General features: G+C 40.4%; 1 protein-coding gene across 6 annotated transcripts; it reads left to right on the forward strand.

Moving 5' to 3' along the window:
• Positions 1–1,546: 1,546 nt before the first annotated feature.
• On the forward strand, positions 1,547–18,245 carry dcdc2c (doublecortin domain containing 2C). Of its 6 annotated transcripts, none has more exons than XM_032500380.1 (13): positions 1,547–2,081; positions 2,588–2,636; positions 2,937–3,013; positions 3,186–3,317; positions 3,847–4,002; positions 4,139–4,187; positions 7,761–7,890; positions 9,609–9,709; positions 10,136–10,261; positions 11,042–11,044; positions 14,940–15,009; positions 17,015–17,069; positions 18,105–18,245. In XM_032500380.1, exons 1-12 carry the CDS (start codon positions 1,798–1,800, stop codon positions 17,044–17,046), a joined length of 1,209 nt encoding a protein of 402 aa, XP_032356271.1. In that variant the 5' UTR covers positions 1,547–1,797; the 3' UTR covers positions 17,047–17,069; positions 18,105–18,245. The 6 variants fall into 6 exon arrangements, with proteins under 6 accessions (XP_032356271.1, XP_032356274.1, XP_032356273.1 ...); XM_032500385.1 differs by having other exon boundaries at positions 1,826–2,100; XM_032500383.1 differs by lacking the exon at positions 14,940–15,009.
• The last annotated feature ends 669 nt before the right edge of the window (positions 18,246–18,914 follow it).

Below are 18,914 nucleotides of genomic sequence, written 5' to 3' on the forward strand. Positions count from 1 at the left end.
TGTCAAGAGATATTAATTCGAAGTAATTATTGGATATTTTTCTATAGAAATATTTATTCGGTAAAAATGATGATATCCATCATACACAATGAATACAATCTGATGATGTAGTCCAAAAATATTATACTGAGTTAAATTACCACTGACAGTTTTGCCGTGACATGTATATTATTTAAAAGTAAAGTATTCTCTAAACACAAGAGAGTTTTAAATAATGCAAAAATAATTACACTTGGTAACAATATGACAGCACAATGTTTGCTGAATGACAAAAACAAGACATTACATACCTTAGGTTAATATGGCATTTTCATCTTTGAAAACCCTCTACAGTTTAGTTGTGTGATTAATAGAAGTTGTCTAACAGCCCTGGCTGCTATTGTTTTTTAGGACGGGCATCCCAGCTGAGATGATATCCTATTGAGTCCCTCTGTGAAGAGAAATTTGAATATGCATGATTCAGTTCTTCTAATAAAGCAAAGCACCAGTCCCCTAAGAAATGAATAATTAATGCTTAGATGAATTATGCATTTAATTGACCAGAAGTTGTCTGGCAAAAACCAATTAGGTGCCATTGTTGGCGCAATCACTGGTTACAATTGTGGTAAACAATTTGGACATCTTGGTCTAAACAGTAGTCTGGCAGACAATCTGTGCTGAAAAAAAGGCCTGCAAATGGGAGATATGGCAGTGAACGAACATAAGAAATACACCCTGTATCTGATGTTGTATCCACTGCTATATCCACCATGGAAATATCCTTTCAATGATTTTGTAAGTAATGTTTAAGCTTGTGTCCTTAATACATGGAACAAAGTTTAACTGTCTTTCAGTGAAGACAGGAGGAAGACGAAGGAGAAGAAGAGGAGGAACAAGCTACAGGAGCACTGCCAACAAGTCACCCGTTTTGGTAAATGTCCAAAGAAAAGTGGAGCGGTAAAGGGGGTGAAAGGTATGCCAACTGCATAAGCTTAGTTGGTCAATATGGGTGTATCAATGGCTCTCATCCACGTCGGTGAAGAGCCTCCTGAACACACACAGCACAAAGTACTTTGGAGAAATAAAAGAAATGGTAAAGTTTGAGTACTTATAGGATAAAACGGAGTTGGTGGACCAAACCAAGGTGTAACAGTGAGCCAATATTGGACTCAAACAGGATGTCCCTCATTTATTTCAGATGTACAGGTAGTTGTTTGCTTCATGAGGTGATCTATCAAGGCTTTTTAATGCAACTTCATCTTGTCTTTTCTGTTCAAAAGTGGTCAAAATTATTTATTGCAACTTTAATACAATGATAAGGTTCTTGCACTGCGAAACACACCCCATGTTCCAGCACATAGACTAGAACAAAAGTCAGTCTTCAAAATGCAGAACATGAAGGACCAAATGTTTTATTAAAAATAATAATAATAATAATAATAATAATAATAATAATAAAAATGTTAGCTTGTTTGACATTTGATATACTGCAAAGTGTTATTTTAAAGTAGGATAACCTATTGCAATTACACAACGTGACTCAAATTAGACGTGGTTGCCTTGGCAACACTTAAGTTTTGGAATCAAACACCTAGCTAGCAAGCTATACAAAAGGAAGAAACCAGAAAACAACACAGGTGGTGGATAGGTTTCTTGATGCTCATGTGGAAGAATTGGTTTCCATATCAGATGCTGTCTCCAGTTACGTCTCCGGAGGCTCAACACGCCTGGCTGTGACACATTTAGCTAGGTTACGTTTGACACCAAGCGTCAATATTGTTTGTTGGTTTTAAACTTCCTCTGTTTACTAGCTAAAGTATGCCAGGCACAGCTGGGGGAGGTGAACTGCCGCCGACCAGAACAATAACTGTCTACAAGAACGGAGACGCTTTCTTTTCCGGAAGAAAAATAGTTGTGAATCCGCGGCATTTGTCAACTTTTGACAATTTTTTGACCTTTTTGACCAGAGGGATTGAGGCTCCGTTTGGCGCCGTGAGAAGGCTGTACACTCCCAGAGAGGGCCACAAAGTTGACCATTTGGACGACTTGAAGCATGGAAGTGTATATGTTGCAGCCGGAAATGAGCAGTTCAAAAAGCTGGAGTAGGTACCATGCTGTAAGGTGTGTATCGGTGTGTGTCTCCCATGTGTAGGTTATACTGTAGCAGGATGGTCACAGAACAGTATGTCACAGTAATCAAGGGCTCCATCCTCGGCCCTGAGAACGTGTATTACTTTAGGCCATGTTCTGTAAAGTTTGCCTCTTGTGTTGGATAGACATTTGGCTGGGTTGGTAGGCTATTTCATAGCCTGTAAAATATGTATCCATATCATTAATCTAAGTGCTTTAGGGTTAAACTAGCTAACGTTAGTCTAGCTACATTTACACAGACAAATCTTATACTAAAATTTGGTTTACCGTTTACTGTTGCGGTTTTATTTGCTGTCTTGACCAGTACAGTTGGCATAAAGTTCAAAGCAGCTGTAAAACTTTTGATTGGCATTGTCAGGTCTAAGTTAGAGATGTCCTTAATCTATTTATATGTGTCACGTAACGTCATCACCTGAAGCCTAGTTATTTACATGATTTATTATTTAATGCCTACCAGCTATTGTGAGATAACAACAAAGAAGCCACAGAAAAAGAAAAATGAACAGGTAAGTCCACTTTTGGTGTCCGTCTTTGATCAGTTATACTGCAAATTATTAAGCTAAGTCTAACCTTTATTGTCAGGAGATATATGTTGTGTGACCATACTATGATATGGAGCTTTCATTAGGAGGTTGCAGGTGGTTGGAGCCAAACCCTGACACCTTACATTGTTCTGAATGATAATTGGGACTAATTTATAGTAGAGTCCTGTTCACACAATCATCAAGCTTGAGTCTGACAACGCATCATTCCTTTTCACCATTGGGCCATATTTATTTTCTGAACCCTAGTTTTGACATTTTCAGATCCGACCTGTTGTTCACAGCAGAATAGTAGTTTCTGCTCGCTGGAAGAGAATTACAGACGAGTCTTGCACAATAAAGTAAGTATTGATTTAAAGCTGGATACAAAGTTATCCTGAATGTAAAAAAGAAAATGTTCTTTGCTGTGTTATGCAGTAAAGAAATATTTTTTTGTGTCTCTCCCCAATTGGTTTCTTTTCTGCAATTTAATGTTTATTTCTTTGTGTCTTATTTTTTTGTTGTGTTTCATAGTGTCTTTACCAATGGAGAAGTCTTGGCTGCTCCAGCTCGAATACGGATCCCAAAGTATACTCTTAGAAGCTGGGAAAATGTTTTAGCCATGGTGACAGAGAGAGTGCGTCTTCGCACTGGTGCTGTTTTCAGGTGATGTCCAACATCAGTGCGTTAAGAGCCCTTACAGTTTTTCTTCAGTCATGTACTATTCAGGGCAAGCAAAGGTACAACCTGTTTGGTATTTTGTATTAAGAAAATAGGTCCCAACTCCTCTAAAGAAGACACATTTTTATGTTTGTGAACTTGAAGCTGTTAACAGTTCAGTCACAACACTGAATCCTGGCTGTAGAGTATCAGCTTCTCTAATAAACAGTGGATGGTGGAAATCTGATTACTGGAGGCTTTCCAATCGGTTTTATATCAGCAGTATTTAGCATAGCGGAATGATTTTTCTAATTAATTAATGATTAGGACCATGTCTGGTTGTGATGTTTGTCCAAAACAGCTTGTGAGGCAAACACTGCTTTGATGGATTTTTAAACATTAAGTTTAACCACTTAAACAATATTTGAGACCGCTGTCTCTTTTAGTATCCTAAACACAGATATTTATAACCATAATTAAAAACAATCACAAAACATTGCTCCAATTTGTGGTATTTCTTTATTTGAGTTCCTAGGCTTTGCACATTAGATGGACGTCCTGTCTGCGGTCCCACTGAACTGGAGAACAATCAGTACTATGTCGCAGTTGGTGCTGAAAAGTTTAAAGCTCTCCCATATGATCACTACGACACCTGCAGGGATTTAATCAACGAAACCAAAGTCATCAAACAGTATGACAACTATGATTTTTGGTCAATGAAATAAGGTTTTATCTACATATTTTAAAGAAACACTGTATCCCTATTTTGATGTGAAAAGGAAGGAGACAATGTTTGTCAATTTTGGTTTCCCTTTTCCCCCCCACAGACAAGACATCCTGCCTGCTATTAGAAAGACGAGACATCCAAAGGATGTGGTGAGTACTATTGCTTCAGAGTTGGGTGTAGTTTGCCATCTGGTTGTTCATTTTCTTGCCAACATGCTCAATTGTTATATTTTTCCCCTAAACTCCCTCTGGTTTATAGCTGTAACACCTTTGTAGTATCACAGTTGAAAAGCGTATCTTTGCACACACAGCATTTCAATTAACATTTCCCACGTGTGAGACTTGTTGTGGGGGTGCAATTCGTTATGAAACAGCGCTATCATCAATCACTGTCTGCAAGAGGCGTTGAGTTACCTTTGCTTTCCACTTTGATGGGTAATCCCCACAGAGAAAGGCTGGCCCACTTGATCAAGTGCAGTGAGCCTCATAGACAGATCATATGCACCAGGGGGACTTTACTGAAAAAATCTCTTATTCAAACCAGAACCGGGACAATTTGTATTGTGATTAAGTAGACAGTGAAGTGCTTTGAATCCATATGAGGATTGCGCTGCTGTGGGCCCGAGATGAACATCAAATCACATGTTGAAGATGAGAACATGCCCACTCAGCAAGTTGAGGTAGATATGGGGGGCCCCCCTGTGAGATTTGTGTCTGACATCTGATTTTTCTAACCATGAAAGATGACAATGCTGTGGCAGATGCCATTTTTTTTTTCATATGGAGAAAAATGCCCCGTGCCTTATCTCTAGCTGTATGTGTGGTTGTCTACCATTATATTGAGAAATATGATGAATATTTATCAGTAATATATTACAATATGTGAAGAATATTGTAAGATTTCTCCATCCTATTCAAATCTATCCAATCATAAAACAGTAAATGGACACCACACTGTTATCAAACTTTGCTGAACTGAGGTTCAGTCCTTAGGTAGGAAAATCTGAATCAACACTGCTAAGACCATAGCCTTTGCCATTTTACACAGCACCATGAGGTGGAGACAGAGACAAAACTATGACTGGGTTTTGCATCCACCAGCTCATTGTAGTATTAGTTATTCAATGGACATGATGCTGACGCATTTTACTTGCTTTGCCTTCACGTCTGAACCTCATGAATTTCTAAACATCATTTGACCAGTTAATAAGGACCTTTCGTAGGGGAAAGATACATGTGACAAAAATTGCCCACTATGTCCTGATCTGTTGGCTGTTTAGCCTACTGATTACACATACATTTATAGGGTCATGTCCATCATTAAATTCAGTTTGACCTCACAAAACAACAGCAGTCTGGTTTGAAATGCCTGTTAAAAGATCCTTTAAACCTGCCCACTGAGGCTGTGTAAAATGTAACCTTGTTCTTGCAACCTCGCTGTATGGGAACGGTGTCTGTTCTGTCCTGTCTGCATCGGCGGCGTAGTGTTTCTGCACCGCTGAATGGGACATCTGGTCTGGAGGAACCGCTGAAGTCTAAGCTGACGGCTCTGCTGAGTGTAATATTGAAACTCTCCAGCACACCACGTCCCCATCGGGAGCAAGCACATATTGAGTTAACATATTGAGCTGAGTTAGGTGTTCAAAGACAAGATGAGATAGAAACTTTTGAGATAGATGTCGCATAAAGAGAAGATTAATTGGGGAAAGAGGAATGCAAATAGAAAAAGACAATAATGACGTGCGTCAAAGCAAAGTACTTTCATTATACTGAACAGTGCAATTGTGCTTCACATGTACTTTACACAAAGCATCCTGTGAAAACGGCCCAGAAAGGCTGACTTAACCTTTTTAATACCTGCAATCTTTGACAGCAGCAATGACTTGCTGCTGCTCACCATCGCTCTGCTGTTTCTGGATGATGTCATTGGTGAGAGGAAGTAGCAATGCCCCGTGGAAAATCTATACCCCCTCACTGCTGCCAGCGTGTCTGCTCGCTAAGGACCCGGCCCTGGGAGTGGCTCCTTCTGATACCACAGCCAGTATGGCTGGAGGCTGGTCGGTCCAATTGGTTGGGACCACCGTTTTCCCCTGGCTATCATATCACAGTGTCCTCCTGTTGACTCCTGTTCTCTGCCGCTTAAGAGGACCACAGATTATTTTTTGCTTGGTCCCCCTGAGCCCTTCCACGCTAACTCTTGCACTCCCTCTCTATTGGTCTCTCTCTCTGGGGCCTCCTGATACACACAGTTGTCAGCTCCCACAGGACATGGTACTGTAGATATGTAATCCAGAACGAGAGGCAAGATGACCTCAGCTTTTCCACTGCCGTGTTTCCAGTCGTGCTGCTACTTGTACTGTACTCTCCTGGCTCTGCGATGCCTCTCGTCCTCTGCTTTCCCCTCCCCGAGTGAGACAGTCTTGATTTAACTTTGTTGATTTAGATAAGATCTATTTGCATCCCACCACCAGGCTGTAAACATGGAAAACAAGCTGTTCAATTTTTGATTGCCCAGATGTATTTTGATTTTGAACTTTATGGTGAAGTTGTTTCATATCACTCACAGATGAATTGAGGTTGCAAAACTGAATTAACAGCTTACCGCTGCGACAGTGCCACTGCTCTACTGTCTTTGATCATGTGCGGTTATGTGGACACTGCAGAGATAGAGGGTGAACTCTCTTTCAACTCTCCGCTGAATATACAGTACCAGGCTAACTTCACTGTTCTTTTGTTGTTTTATTTTTCTCCCTCAGCCCACCAACGGCTGTAGAAATTCAAAAGAATATCAACAGACTTTGCCTCTGCATTAAAGAAATCAAACAAGTGAAGAAACTACATTGCTATACCCCAGAGGCCATGTTAGTGAGCTTGTAAACACCATTGCCAGAAGTGTATTCTGGTGGAAGCCTGAGATCACTACACTATCCCCCAAGCCAGCCCAGGGATCCAGCCAGGCAGCTGTAGTAAAGAGCACTGTAGCTGAAAAGAAACATTAAGTCTGCCCCATCCTGCACTCTGTGTCTCTGTAAGGGAGACATACCTTACCTTGCTACCTACAGAGGGGATGAGGAGCCTGTGAGGAGAAAATTGCCTTTTGTGGAAGCATTAATTCAGATGTGTACCCTGCTGTCTGAACATCACTCTGAACTCTCCCCAATGCTCTCTCTTTTTCTCTCTTACTCTCTCGCTCCTTCACTCTCCCACCATGCAACTAAGTCCCAAGCCTCTTTTTTCCCCTCCCCTCTCCATCAATAACCTTCTGCTGTCTACTGCTGAAGAATAAGTTATTCCCTACAACTCCCTCCCTTTCCCTTTAAGCTTGTTTGGATTTTCATTGTTTGATCTGGCTTGATAAATAAGACAAATGCAGTTAGAAATTCATGGCTGGCCCATTTCATCAATAAATGATTAGTTTGCCACGCTCCCTAGTGATTGATAGGTTGTGTACGGCATGAATTGGAACCAGATGAATTCAATACAGTTGGAGTCACAGGGGAGCTACATAGCATATCAGCTCATGAAAAATTGAGGTCAATGGAAAACGTAAAAAAACGTTAAAGAGAGGAGAAACAAGTTTTGCCACAATGTGTTTTGTCCCTTTTTTTTCTCCCTCTTTACAAAACAACAGCAAAAAGTCGATGATGAATCACAAAGAAAATGTGAGGAAATCCGCCTTAATCTGTGCCCCTTTTTTCTCCTCTCTTTTGTCTCTTCATGTAGTTTGCTCGCACAGGCTTTAGAGAGGACCTTGAGCACACAGCCAGGGGGCAGATGAAGAAACAAGCCAAACTGGAGAGAACCAAACAACAGAGGCAGGTGTCCAGAAACCCAGTTCTCTTCTCGACAGGGGGTAAGCAGAGCAACTCTATCGAAATATCTCTCTCTTTCTCCAGCCCCCCTGTTCTCGTAGTGTTTTTTTCCCTCCAAATTGTTCTTGAATGAAGAATACTTTTGGCTTCTGACGACAAATGTATGTTTATATGCATGTGTTTGGCTATAGTGTGCGTGTGCATGTGCAAGGGTACATGTGTATGGCTACATTTGAGATATTTGTTTTGTGTGTGTTGGGAATATAAAAAACAACTACTAACATTTGGCAAGTGAACAAGCTTTCTTTGGATTCTTAACCTGTTCTTTTAAGCCCAAACAGAACCCTGCCCCCCTGCTCCTTAAAAGAAACTAGTCTTTTCTGTGAATATTAAACAGAACAAGACTTCAAACTCCATGAAGGGGGCTTTAATCATAGATGAATTCAATCAGGCTATTTTGTTGAATATGAATCCAGAAAGCCTTGTTAACTATGTGGGGGGAAATAAAATGCTCTAATTTTCTCCTGATGGATCAATGGATTATTCACAGATGAGGCTGACGAAAGATCATAAAAGTAACAAAATGTTCCTTTTGGATTGATGGGTTTGAACATTGTGCTGTTTAAAAGTGATACTGTTTGCTTCCTCTATGCAATTATTCAGTAGTTGTTTTCATGGGTGTTTGTTTTACCATCTGTGCACAGTAATACAATGACTCAACTTGAAAGATTAACCCTGTACCGTACCACAGATAACATGACATGATATGGTAGAATGGACGGGATAATTGTCATGATTTGAAACCAGCCGTCCTTTTTATGTGTTGCAACTATGATTGCTGACATTAAATGGAAGTGACTATTTGACTTTCTCCTGTTCTGCTCATGATTATGCTGTTGTTTGTAACGAGGCACAAGTAGTGCAGTTCCCTTTCCACATTTTGAACACTTGAGATCAGCCATAGTAATGGTTTCCTTCCACAATACATTGCTAAGTTAACCAGATGTATTTCATGAGTCTCTTTAAATCACCTATTAGAACCCTTTCATACAAGCAATTGCTCTGAATAGTGTTTCCAAGCATCATGTGGCACAGGATCAGAGCTTTTGTCACCACATTTCTAGAAAAATTTTGCCTTTTCCTAACTGTGTTTCTGGAAAGAAATAAAAAAGGGAATTGCCTGACTGAAAAAGACAAAGTATATAATAATTAATTGCCTCCTTGAGCTATTAACAACCTATATTTTTCTATACAATGTTCCTGTCTTTGTCAGTAATTAATCCACCATGCTTTGTTATTTATTATTTAAATGAAATTACTTAAGGCTATTGAAGAAGACTTTGTGCTCAATTGTGTGTCTCAATTATTAACATCCCACCCTGTCCAGCAGCCTCAACAAAAAGGAGTTTGCTTACAAGGAAAAACAGTGTGAAGTTGCCAATCTGTAAGCTATTCCCCACATGCATCAGGAGCAGCCTGTCACTGTCAGGACCTTACTCTGGACTGAAAGTTCACACTGGCTGGCCGTATTTGCGGCAGGGCAGCTGAGGCTTTCTGTGGCCCTTTTCGTCTGTGGGACCACTCTAAATAAATAATTGGCTTGAAGGCAACGTTGATCTCTTGTGAAGTTGAGCATGAGAGGCAAAGGGAGAGGGCAGTGAGGGATGGAGGGGTATAGAGAGGGAGAGAATGAGTGTGCAGAAGAATGAGACGGTGACTGCCAGCCGATGAGGTAATTGTGATTAATCACTTTTCTCAGAGGGCAGTGTGTTCAATGCACAAAACAAAAGAAGTGAGATGGCAGGAGCAGCTGAGGTGCAGGAAGACCGCCAAGTGAAGGTGGACCTGCCTATTGATCAGGTAAAACACTGCAACCTGAAGAGGTCTTAGCATACAATCTTGGAACATCTTGGTCTTATTTATCTGACAGGAAGTAAGAAATAATTCCAGTTCTAAATAGTATTTATTAAATTATAGATTTTTGTCAATGAAGACAAGCAGACGTACAGGCTTTGTCCATCACAACAGGCTTTGTTGGGTTAGATGGAAAAGTATCTGCTGCTATAGCATGCTCTCCCCATTTTCTTCCCATTACTGTACCTCTGTGTATTTTTCAGTTTAAAAAAGAATTAAGAATACACTTCTAGTATAGCATAACATTTTCTGCTCGGAATAAGACTCTTGGGCACTCAGTAGAACAAGTTCCGTAAATATATAATTTTTTAGCAAAATCAATACAGCAGTGCAGTGTAAGCCAAGGGGATCTTGTTTTCTCCCTTCCTGCAGGTTGAGGCCAAGATTGTTGATGAGGAGTATGAGAATGGGAGTTGTTCTGCGAGCCCCTGCAAGGCCTCCATCCATGATTCACATAACTTGCATTTGCAGAGGTCTTTGTCTGCAGGTTCCAGGAATGTAAGTACCCTTATGAGTTTTATGTGGTTAAAATTTCACGTTAAGTTTTTAATTAATTATTGTTTTCATTTGCTCTTGGATTTGCTCTAGCAATTATGCCGATCACCATGCCCATAACTGCGAGAGCGCCACATAGACCTAATCTCGCTTTACTCACAGTGCTGCGGAGGAGGGTCTGGCTAGTCCACACAACATTCCGGTATGGGAGAAAAACGTGCTATGGTTTATTGCCATTTCTTTAAACCAATCACAATAATCATGGGGACACAATGACGGTGCTTCTGCTAAATAGCCTTGGGAAGGAACTTGTTTTGGTGGAACGCGTACAATTGTTCTAGTCATGCAACAGAAAACTCACATTGGACAGATAGTCTAGCTAGCTGTTTGAATTTACCTTGTAAAGATCTGAGGAGTAGATAACCATAGTCCTCATAAATCGACCGGAGTTTAGAATACCAACACAAAGAAAGTGGAAGGTGACAGACATCAGACCGTAAATAAGGAACATCTTGTAGAATTTCCAGCGGAATCTGAACAGTCCCGGAAAACAAAAAGTTGTCCATATAGACTAGATAGACCTGCTTCCAGCAGCAACACTTTTGTCTAATTTTTGTGTAACCTATTTCTCTGTTTCCATGTGTATCGTGAAATGTGCATGTACCAACGCAGCGTTTCTTCAAGGCAAGGAAACACAAGCACAGGTCACAGTACTAGTACTGGGGGCACATGTTTAAAACGCCTATATTATGTTCATTTTCAGGTTCATAATTGTATTTTGAGGATGTACCAGAATAGGTTTACATGGTTTAATTTTCAAAAAACATATTTTTTTGCAATGTGTTTATGTCTCTGTTTTAGCTTCAGAGTAAGACATCTCGCTTCTATACTATCTTTGTTGGGAGTGGCACAAGCGCAGTAGCTAGGTAAGATAACATCAGCTAGATAACTGTCCAACTTTGGTCAGTACAAGGCAGGTTTAGATGGGAGACTTCTTCTAAACGAGGGTGCACGTGTGGAATACCTGCAGAACAGGGACATGGAAGTAGTTCTTTTGTGGATTATGGTGAACTAGTGTGTGTTGTAGCAGTGTTTTGCCAAAGAGAAAGAGCTAGCGCTAGCATGTGCTATGGTTAGCCACCTCGTCTCGGCCATCTTGGCTAGTGACGTAGAAAGCCGTGCAGATTCTGAACAGCTCACCTGGAGACTGAAGACTGAGGACATTCAGAAACCTTTATCTCACTCAAAACGGCATGGTTAGTCTTTTTTCCAGGTTTGTATGCGTGTGGAAGCACCAGAGACACAAAATAACACATCATATTTTTTTGCCTAATATGGGCACTTTAAACACTTTATGTAGTATTATAGAGTGTATAGAGCTTAGCTTAGCTATAGCCACAGACCCTATGTGGTTGAATTTGATGTCTGTCCTCTACTCTGGTGATTGTGTGCGTTCATAGTGATGAAGTACGGCTGAGCTGTGTATACAGATGTTTTTGCATGGATCTGTGGTTCCTAGAAATTACACTCATCTAAATAGACTTATTTTGCTCTAATAATCCTCAAGGGACAGCAGTATGAAGCAATGTAACTGTGATGAATGCACACAATAGTTGGGTGATATTACTATTCCAAGCAATTTCATTTGGCTTTGAAATGAGAAGATATTGAGTCTTATTTAAGCAATCAATAACCTTGAACATTTTGTTTTAATGAAAACTATAATTTCAAGCAGTGGCAATTACACCATAGGGGAATGTTTTGGTGTGGTGATGTTTTTGCTGCAGTATGCACTTTTGCAATGAAGATATTCTTATCGGGGTAATTATTGACTGGGGGCCAGTTATGACCCTGGCTAAAGACCTCATCAATAGTTTAATTCATTACTTATCACTTTAAGTCATACAGGTATGTTGCTGATTCAGATTGGCTATGGATTGCAGTGAAAGACCATTAAATAAATAAGAAAATTTATAATAATAATAATAATCACTGGTACAGACTCTCTACTTTTTGTAATATTCATTTGTCCAAGCAGTTTTTAATTTGTCAACTACCAAAGACTGACATAAGCATATGGTAGGATTTTTTTGTTGCAAGCTCTCCAATTGAAAGGATATACCAGAACACATCTTAAGCATTAAATCCAGTTTACACTAGAATTGTCCAAATTGTGTCACGCTTAGTTAACGGAAGTCATCTAACCCTAAACTATGAAAGGTTACATATCTATATATCAGTCAATCTATCCATCCATTTTTATCTGTCACACAAAATTGTACGAGGTACAATTCCAGTGAAATGTATACCCATCATATTCTTCAACTTGTGCATGATTCATCATAAAGAACAGAAAAAGAGTCACCCTGTTGAATGACACTGGCTCTTGACAACCCGCTGGCAAGCGACGCAGGCAGTGAGGCCTCCCAGCTCCCCGCCGATGCCTGCACGCTGGCTAGCAGGATGCACAACAGAAAGGTCGCAGTTGGTGTTTAATTCCTCCACGTTTTCCTCGGTGCCTTCTCTGATGTAGAGATGGAGATGGCGCAGAGATGGGCTTGCTTATCTGTATAGTTGGGATGGTAGACATAGGTCGTAGCTGATAGCAATCTTCACCTTTTACTCTGTTACTCTGTTTACTTTTGAAAACATTGACTGGCCAGGCTAGCAGAGGCAGATATAGACTGGTGATTTGATTTCCTGATAAGCACCTCATAGTCATGTATGGCCGCAGAGATGGTCTTATTAGCTTGAGCTCATCTTCTCCAACTTTTTCTTGATGTAGTGTATATTCTAATTTTTACATTTGAAAACTTGACCAGCCAACTGTCTAGCTGGCTAGCAGAGTTGGCCGGAGACTGGCAAATTGATTTCCCGATCCTGATGATGGACTCATAGCCACATGAGATCACTGTCCAATGTCAACCACATAAAGCCCAACTAACATTTGTGAAATAGACAATTCAGCTAATTGGAGAGGTAGGCTCCTTCTAGAACAACAGTAGCCATCATAAAGGAAAGGTACTTTTTAGAACACCTTCAACTTTTTTTTGTTTTTTGTTCAATCATGTGTTCCAGTATTTCAAGATTCTAGTATATTCATAAAAGTTGTCCTCAGACCAGAAATAATGATGCTGCAGGTGAAACTCACTGAACTTAGTCTAACAATCACTGATGAATGCTCTACTCTTTTCTCTTTGAGGCCAAAAAGACTTAGCTGTCTCATTGTCAGCAACCTCATCATTTAGAATGTTGTGAATAATAATGAATAATACCTGCACTGCCATGACTCATACTTTGAGCTGAGTTCGGACAGATTTCCTTCCACTCCAGTGCTCATATGTGCTCGCGAAATGCCCCGTTTACTCTGTATATGTGCGTGTATATAGTAGATATTGATGACCAAATTCAATTACATGATTATATTTTCAGCCCAAGCTTTAAATGATTTATTGCATTGAATTTAAATAGTGAATACATTTGCAGACAGTACACCGGGGAGGCAGTTGTGTGCGTGGGATATTGACCTGTGTGGTCCAGGCCAAATAAAGAATAACGAGATTCAGCATCTCTGCCAAGTGGAGATGTCCGCTGGGAGTGAAGGCAGGCTATCTCAGTGGAAGAGAGCGAAGGATGGCGAGCTGGAGCCCAATGCACATTTATCAAAGCTTTTCTTATAATCACTTGACTGACTTTTGTTAGGCTTTCTGAAGGTTGTGTTTTCCTTTAGAGTGCACTCTGTTAAGGAGTTGATTGATTTCATGAGGGGGGACTTTGTCTATTTTGTAGATGTCATACACTTTGAGGAAATGTGGACAAGGGTAGATTCGTACTCACTGGAGCGGTATTATGTTTACAACTACCATTTGTTTTGATATAACAATATTGGCCGATTTATCAACCAGTGAGCTAAGCATTTTTTCTTAATTAATATTGTTAGAAATGCCAATACGACTAGAGATGCTTGATCAATTGTCTTCCTCTTCTTAAGAATTTTGTGATAAAGAATCGAATCATTATTGAGTGCTGCATTGATCCATTCTTTTCCTTTTCCAATGTAAGTCCATTTCATTTGTCTTTCCGCTGTTTTTCCGTGCTCCTATTCCCCAAAGCTTAGGTTAGCCATTTCAAAGGCCTTATTCTCTTCATACAAGGTCAACTATAATCAACTCTAGACAATGTCACCGCTTTGCTTTTCCAGAGAGCTAGGCAGAGGAAGACGACTCCTCTGGGCTTTTAAGGACCTACTGCATTATACCATTCAATTACTGTTCATTAGACAGTGTACAGCCATTAATCAGACTGAGATGTTCTGGTAGTCCTCAGCGGGGACAATGAACTGGGGAAATTTATTCTGGTTTCCTGTCTGGGCCACTGTTTAGTGGTAAGGAGAGAGATGACACTGGAATGCACTGAAGCCTTCAGTAGAGAGACATCCTGTACTGAGCTGCTACTTCACTTTCTGTATCTTTTTTCAAGTGAAGTTCTCTGCTTCCTGCAGCCTTGTCTTTGAATTTTAAGAAACATAGGCTCTGTCAGAGATTTACTGCATATGTGGGAGAGTATTATGATTCTGATATATCTGTGAAAGGCGAGAAAGCTGACAGATTTACCGATTAGAGCTGCATATGCATTGAATATGACTAGATGATGATATGAGAAACTGATTTATGTTTTGCAGGAGACTAAAGAGCGGGAGGCGTCTTCCAGGCATCGCGGAATACGGTCACGGGTCTCCCGGTTTTTCAAGGGTAGGTTCATCAAAGCATAAAGCCTGGTAGTAGCTCACTGGCTGCAGCAGCCGCGCTCCCTGTGTTCCCCTCCGCAGCACCTAATGCACCCATAAAGAGACCACTAATACACTCTGCCTTACCAGTTCCTCTTTCACATTGCATGTCACTGGATCCACAACCACCTCTCAACATCTGGGAGAGGTTTATGCCATGCTTTATGGAGACCATCTGGTTGAGTGGGTTTTTTTGCCTCCCCAATCTCAGATGACTTATTCTAGTTGTAAAGGCATCTGCACATCAATGTGTGCCATGCTGAGAGCCTGGGATTATTCACTACTCTTATATTTCCCTTGTTGTTTGTAATTTGGAACCACTCAGATAGAATGAGAGAGATATGTACCTTGTTACTAAGAAAATCCATTTTTTCCCCCCGCTATGACTTATTATTCTAAGTAGAATTGCATGGTCTGACATTTATTTGAATGATCTAGAGAAGATCACATTTGACAAAACACAAAATAAGTGCTTTACACGTTTGATTATGGGGGGGAGAAAACAGTGTTTAAAGAAATAATGTGAACTTGAGATTCTCCTTTGTTGGGCGACTATGCCTTTCACCTGGTTCAGGCAATTTCACTGTAATTGCCTACAAAACATAGGCTTTGGTAGTGAGGCATCCTCAATTGTTTCATGTGAAAATTCCAAAGGTGACTTAATGGGAACGGGATGTCTCCCTGCGCGTGGTTATCACTGTCTGTCCTTCAATACACCAGGAAAATCACAGCATCCGGCACAAAAAGTAGGCTCCCTACCTCGCTCATGTGTTATCCATGCTATCATAAAAGTACAAAATACATGTACAGGCACACACGTGTAGAGTTACCTAACAGACAGCATTTTACAGTGCTGTACTAGTGTTTTTCCTTATACACGTGTGCATTATGATTACGTATGCACATGAATTCTCTTTCAATTCCTCATATTACTAGCACTAGAGGTTGTGATGTGTCCTTATACAATCAAGTACTGGATTGGATTTCCTTGCAGAATATCAATGGACACTGCAGGAGGCATTTGAAATAAATCACAGCTCATTATCTTCCGGACTCCAGACCCACATACTTGTTTTTCTGTCCCTATGACATTATTTTTTTGTTGCTGTTTATGAATGATTCTGCATCATTCATGCTGCGCATTTCCTAGCTGTCACACTAGATCTGCAGATGACACAGATGCAGGGCTTAACAGGAGACCCACAAGCCATAGTGGAGACTAGTGGGATGTGAAAGGAAATGCAAGTGATCTCTAACAGAATCAAGCCTGTCCGCCACCTGCTTTGTGTCAAAATGTCAATATCTGAGCAAGTTTTTATCCTTGAGAGGAATTTGTCAGCCGAATAAAAGAGGAGGCATTTTTCTAAAAGCAAATCCACCATCAAACTACTTCCCTTGCCTCCTTCATATGTACGCTACTAGGGGTATTCCATCTTGACTTCCACATATAAAAGTGAGAGATACTACTGGGTTCAGTTTGGCTGAGATTCTCCTTCAAAAGTTATTGGCACTATGTACAATGGCCTTGTAATTTACGAGAACTGTTAGGGCCTCTGACAGAAGTTGTAAAGCATCTTGACTGATTGGGTAGATATGAGCTGTGTGTAGTCATGGCATATTGTCGCCTATATGTGCGCAAGACATGCAGAGAGTTGCATGGCTTGCTCTGTCACAGATAAATTACTCCGCACAGTCAAATTAAGTTGTTGTAAATCACCTTGCGGACCCGGGACTAGTCCTGAGTGACGACCTTTACGCCTATTTGACTTTAAGTCTTATTTATGTTAATCACATCTGTATTATACCGACAGTAAAATTGTGTCATATCCTGAAAGGTCACTGCAGCATATGACAGGGACAGAAAACACTGGTTTTGTTTGGTACTAAGTGTAAAAAGTCTTGAGAGGCTGGTTTGACTCTTGAATTTTTATATATACACAATTTCCTTTTTATATTGTCTTATTTTGCAGAAAAAATGAAACCTGAACATTCATTGCTCTGATCCACATGACAATCATTCAAAAGGTATGTACTGTACAAATAATGCAATGCAGAGTGTAGTAGTGCTCCACATAGAGCACAGCAGTGTTCATATTAACCATATGGGGATACAGCATATTCCTTATTTATATAACAACTTGTGGGCATTACAGATTCTTGATATAGTTATTAAAGTGCTTGTGAAATCCCTCCGCAAAGTGCTTCATGATATTTGCGACTCTCAAGTAATCCACATGGATGTTAGTCCACTACAATACATCTTATGATGCAGAATACATATTTATCCTCTGCTTCCTTCACCCATCCTTGTAGAACAAATGGTATCTTTGTGGATGTCTTCCCTGAGGGAGAATGAGAGCCTTTGTTACGTGCAGTTAATGTATGCTTTTCTTCTCATTCATCATATACTATGTGCCATGAAAGGCCTTCAAAAGACAGGAGCTCCCACCCGCAATAAGTTTTTTTTTTTTTTTTTTTTTTTTTTTTTTACATTTACAATGTAAAAAAAATAACTTCTCAAAGACCGTGTGTTGAATATCAGCCGTTGTGAAGTGAGAGAGGCGTCTGTGTGTGATCTCCGCTGCACTCGACACGACAGGCTCTGTGAAGTGCACCACTGCCCTTAGCTTTGATTGCCAGTTTGTTCTGTGCGTAGCCCGTAGCTTTCAACTGCATCTCAAGATGAAAGCCAACCTTGTACAGTGTGTCCACTGTAGACTGCTGCTGCTTATTTGCTACAGGCACCATCAAGGGCTTCAGGACTATTTGCTTTCTATAGTTCTTCACCATGCTGGGATGAGCATTATGTATAATTATCGTACAATACGTCCGGAGCCAGCGCCCTAGCTCAACCCCATTTTAAATTAATGTCTTTTCTTTCTTTTGTGTATCTTGTGTTGACTGTGGTCAATGTATGAAACTACTAAGGTATGTCTTTGTTGTGTCCAGCAGATAGACTTTGATATTGGTGGTTCCCATGGAGCGTGCATCATCAATAAGTGCTTATATCTCTCTCTCCCCTTTCGCCCTCTCTCTCCTTCTCTTTCCTCCATGAGCCAGAGCCACAGAATACAGTGTCAGACTGCTAAGGACCAGACGTCCTCGTTCTCTTCTGTCTCCAGAAGCCAGCTGCTCATGTATAAGATGAAACGGTGTAAAACCAAATAAAAATGTCTTGCCTCTTGACAGCCCCACTGTGAATATATGGCCTCTTATTTCAGTGAATATATTGCATAATTATGTATGGTTATGAATATTGCATGGAGCCTCACACTGAGTGCATGGTAAGATGCCTAATTGTGGAGTTTAATTATTAAGAAGCAAAGGTCCTGAGCGGGTTTAGATAGAAGCACTTTTGATAAATTATTTTTTGCAGTTTCTGATTAATTATTTTAGGGGCTTGTGTCTAATCAACGGGCACAGTGAACGGTGTAACTGCTCTTGAGAGAGACTTATCTTCCCATGGAGAGGAATTACTATGCTGATTAAATCCACTGAAATCAACTAATAACTTAATGATGTTGGAGTGGATCAAAAGAATGAATCCTCGCCTCTCATAGTGGTGGCGATGAAAAACACAAGGGCACAGTGATGGGTACAATGAGGGCTATTGCTGTTGACCTCGGGGCACAGCTTTAATAAATCTGCCTAACATGAGTGAGAGGAAGAGAGCATGTGATGGTATGGACTAAAGCAAACCAAAGCACCTCATATTAAACACAGTGCAGTGTAGTTGTGCTGTACTTTATCCTTTATATGAAGCACTTCAAGGATATAGTCCAGAGAGGCTGACTAAACAAGGAATAATAAACTATCTCCCTCAAGTACTGCCAACGCCACTAGAAACAGCTGCTTGTATAACTACAGTGA

The sequence above is a fragment of the Etheostoma spectabile genome, chromosome 20 (genome assembly GCF_008692095.1).
Source record: "Etheostoma spectabile isolate EspeVRDwgs_2016 chromosome 20, UIUC_Espe_1.0, whole genome shotgun sequence".
NCBI classification, from domain to species: Eukaryota; Metazoa; Chordata; class Actinopteri; order Perciformes; family Percidae; genus Etheostoma; species Etheostoma spectabile.

What these genes read in the sequence shown, in the direction of transcription:
- dcdc2c (XM_032500380.1), top strand. Translation starts at nt 1,798, where the DNA reads ATGCCAGGCACAGCTGGGGGAGGTGAACTGCCGCCGACCAGAACAATA. An exon ending in AGAAAAAGAAAAATGAACAG is followed by an intron (nt 2,637 to 2,936) that starts GTAAGTCCACTT and finishes TGACATTTTCAG; the next exon opens with ATCCGACCTGTTGTTCACAG. An exon ending in CGAGACATCCAAAGGATGTG is followed by an intron (nt 4,188 to 7,760) that starts GTGAGTACTATT and finishes CTCTTCATGTAG; the next exon opens with TTTGCTCGCACAGGCTTTAG.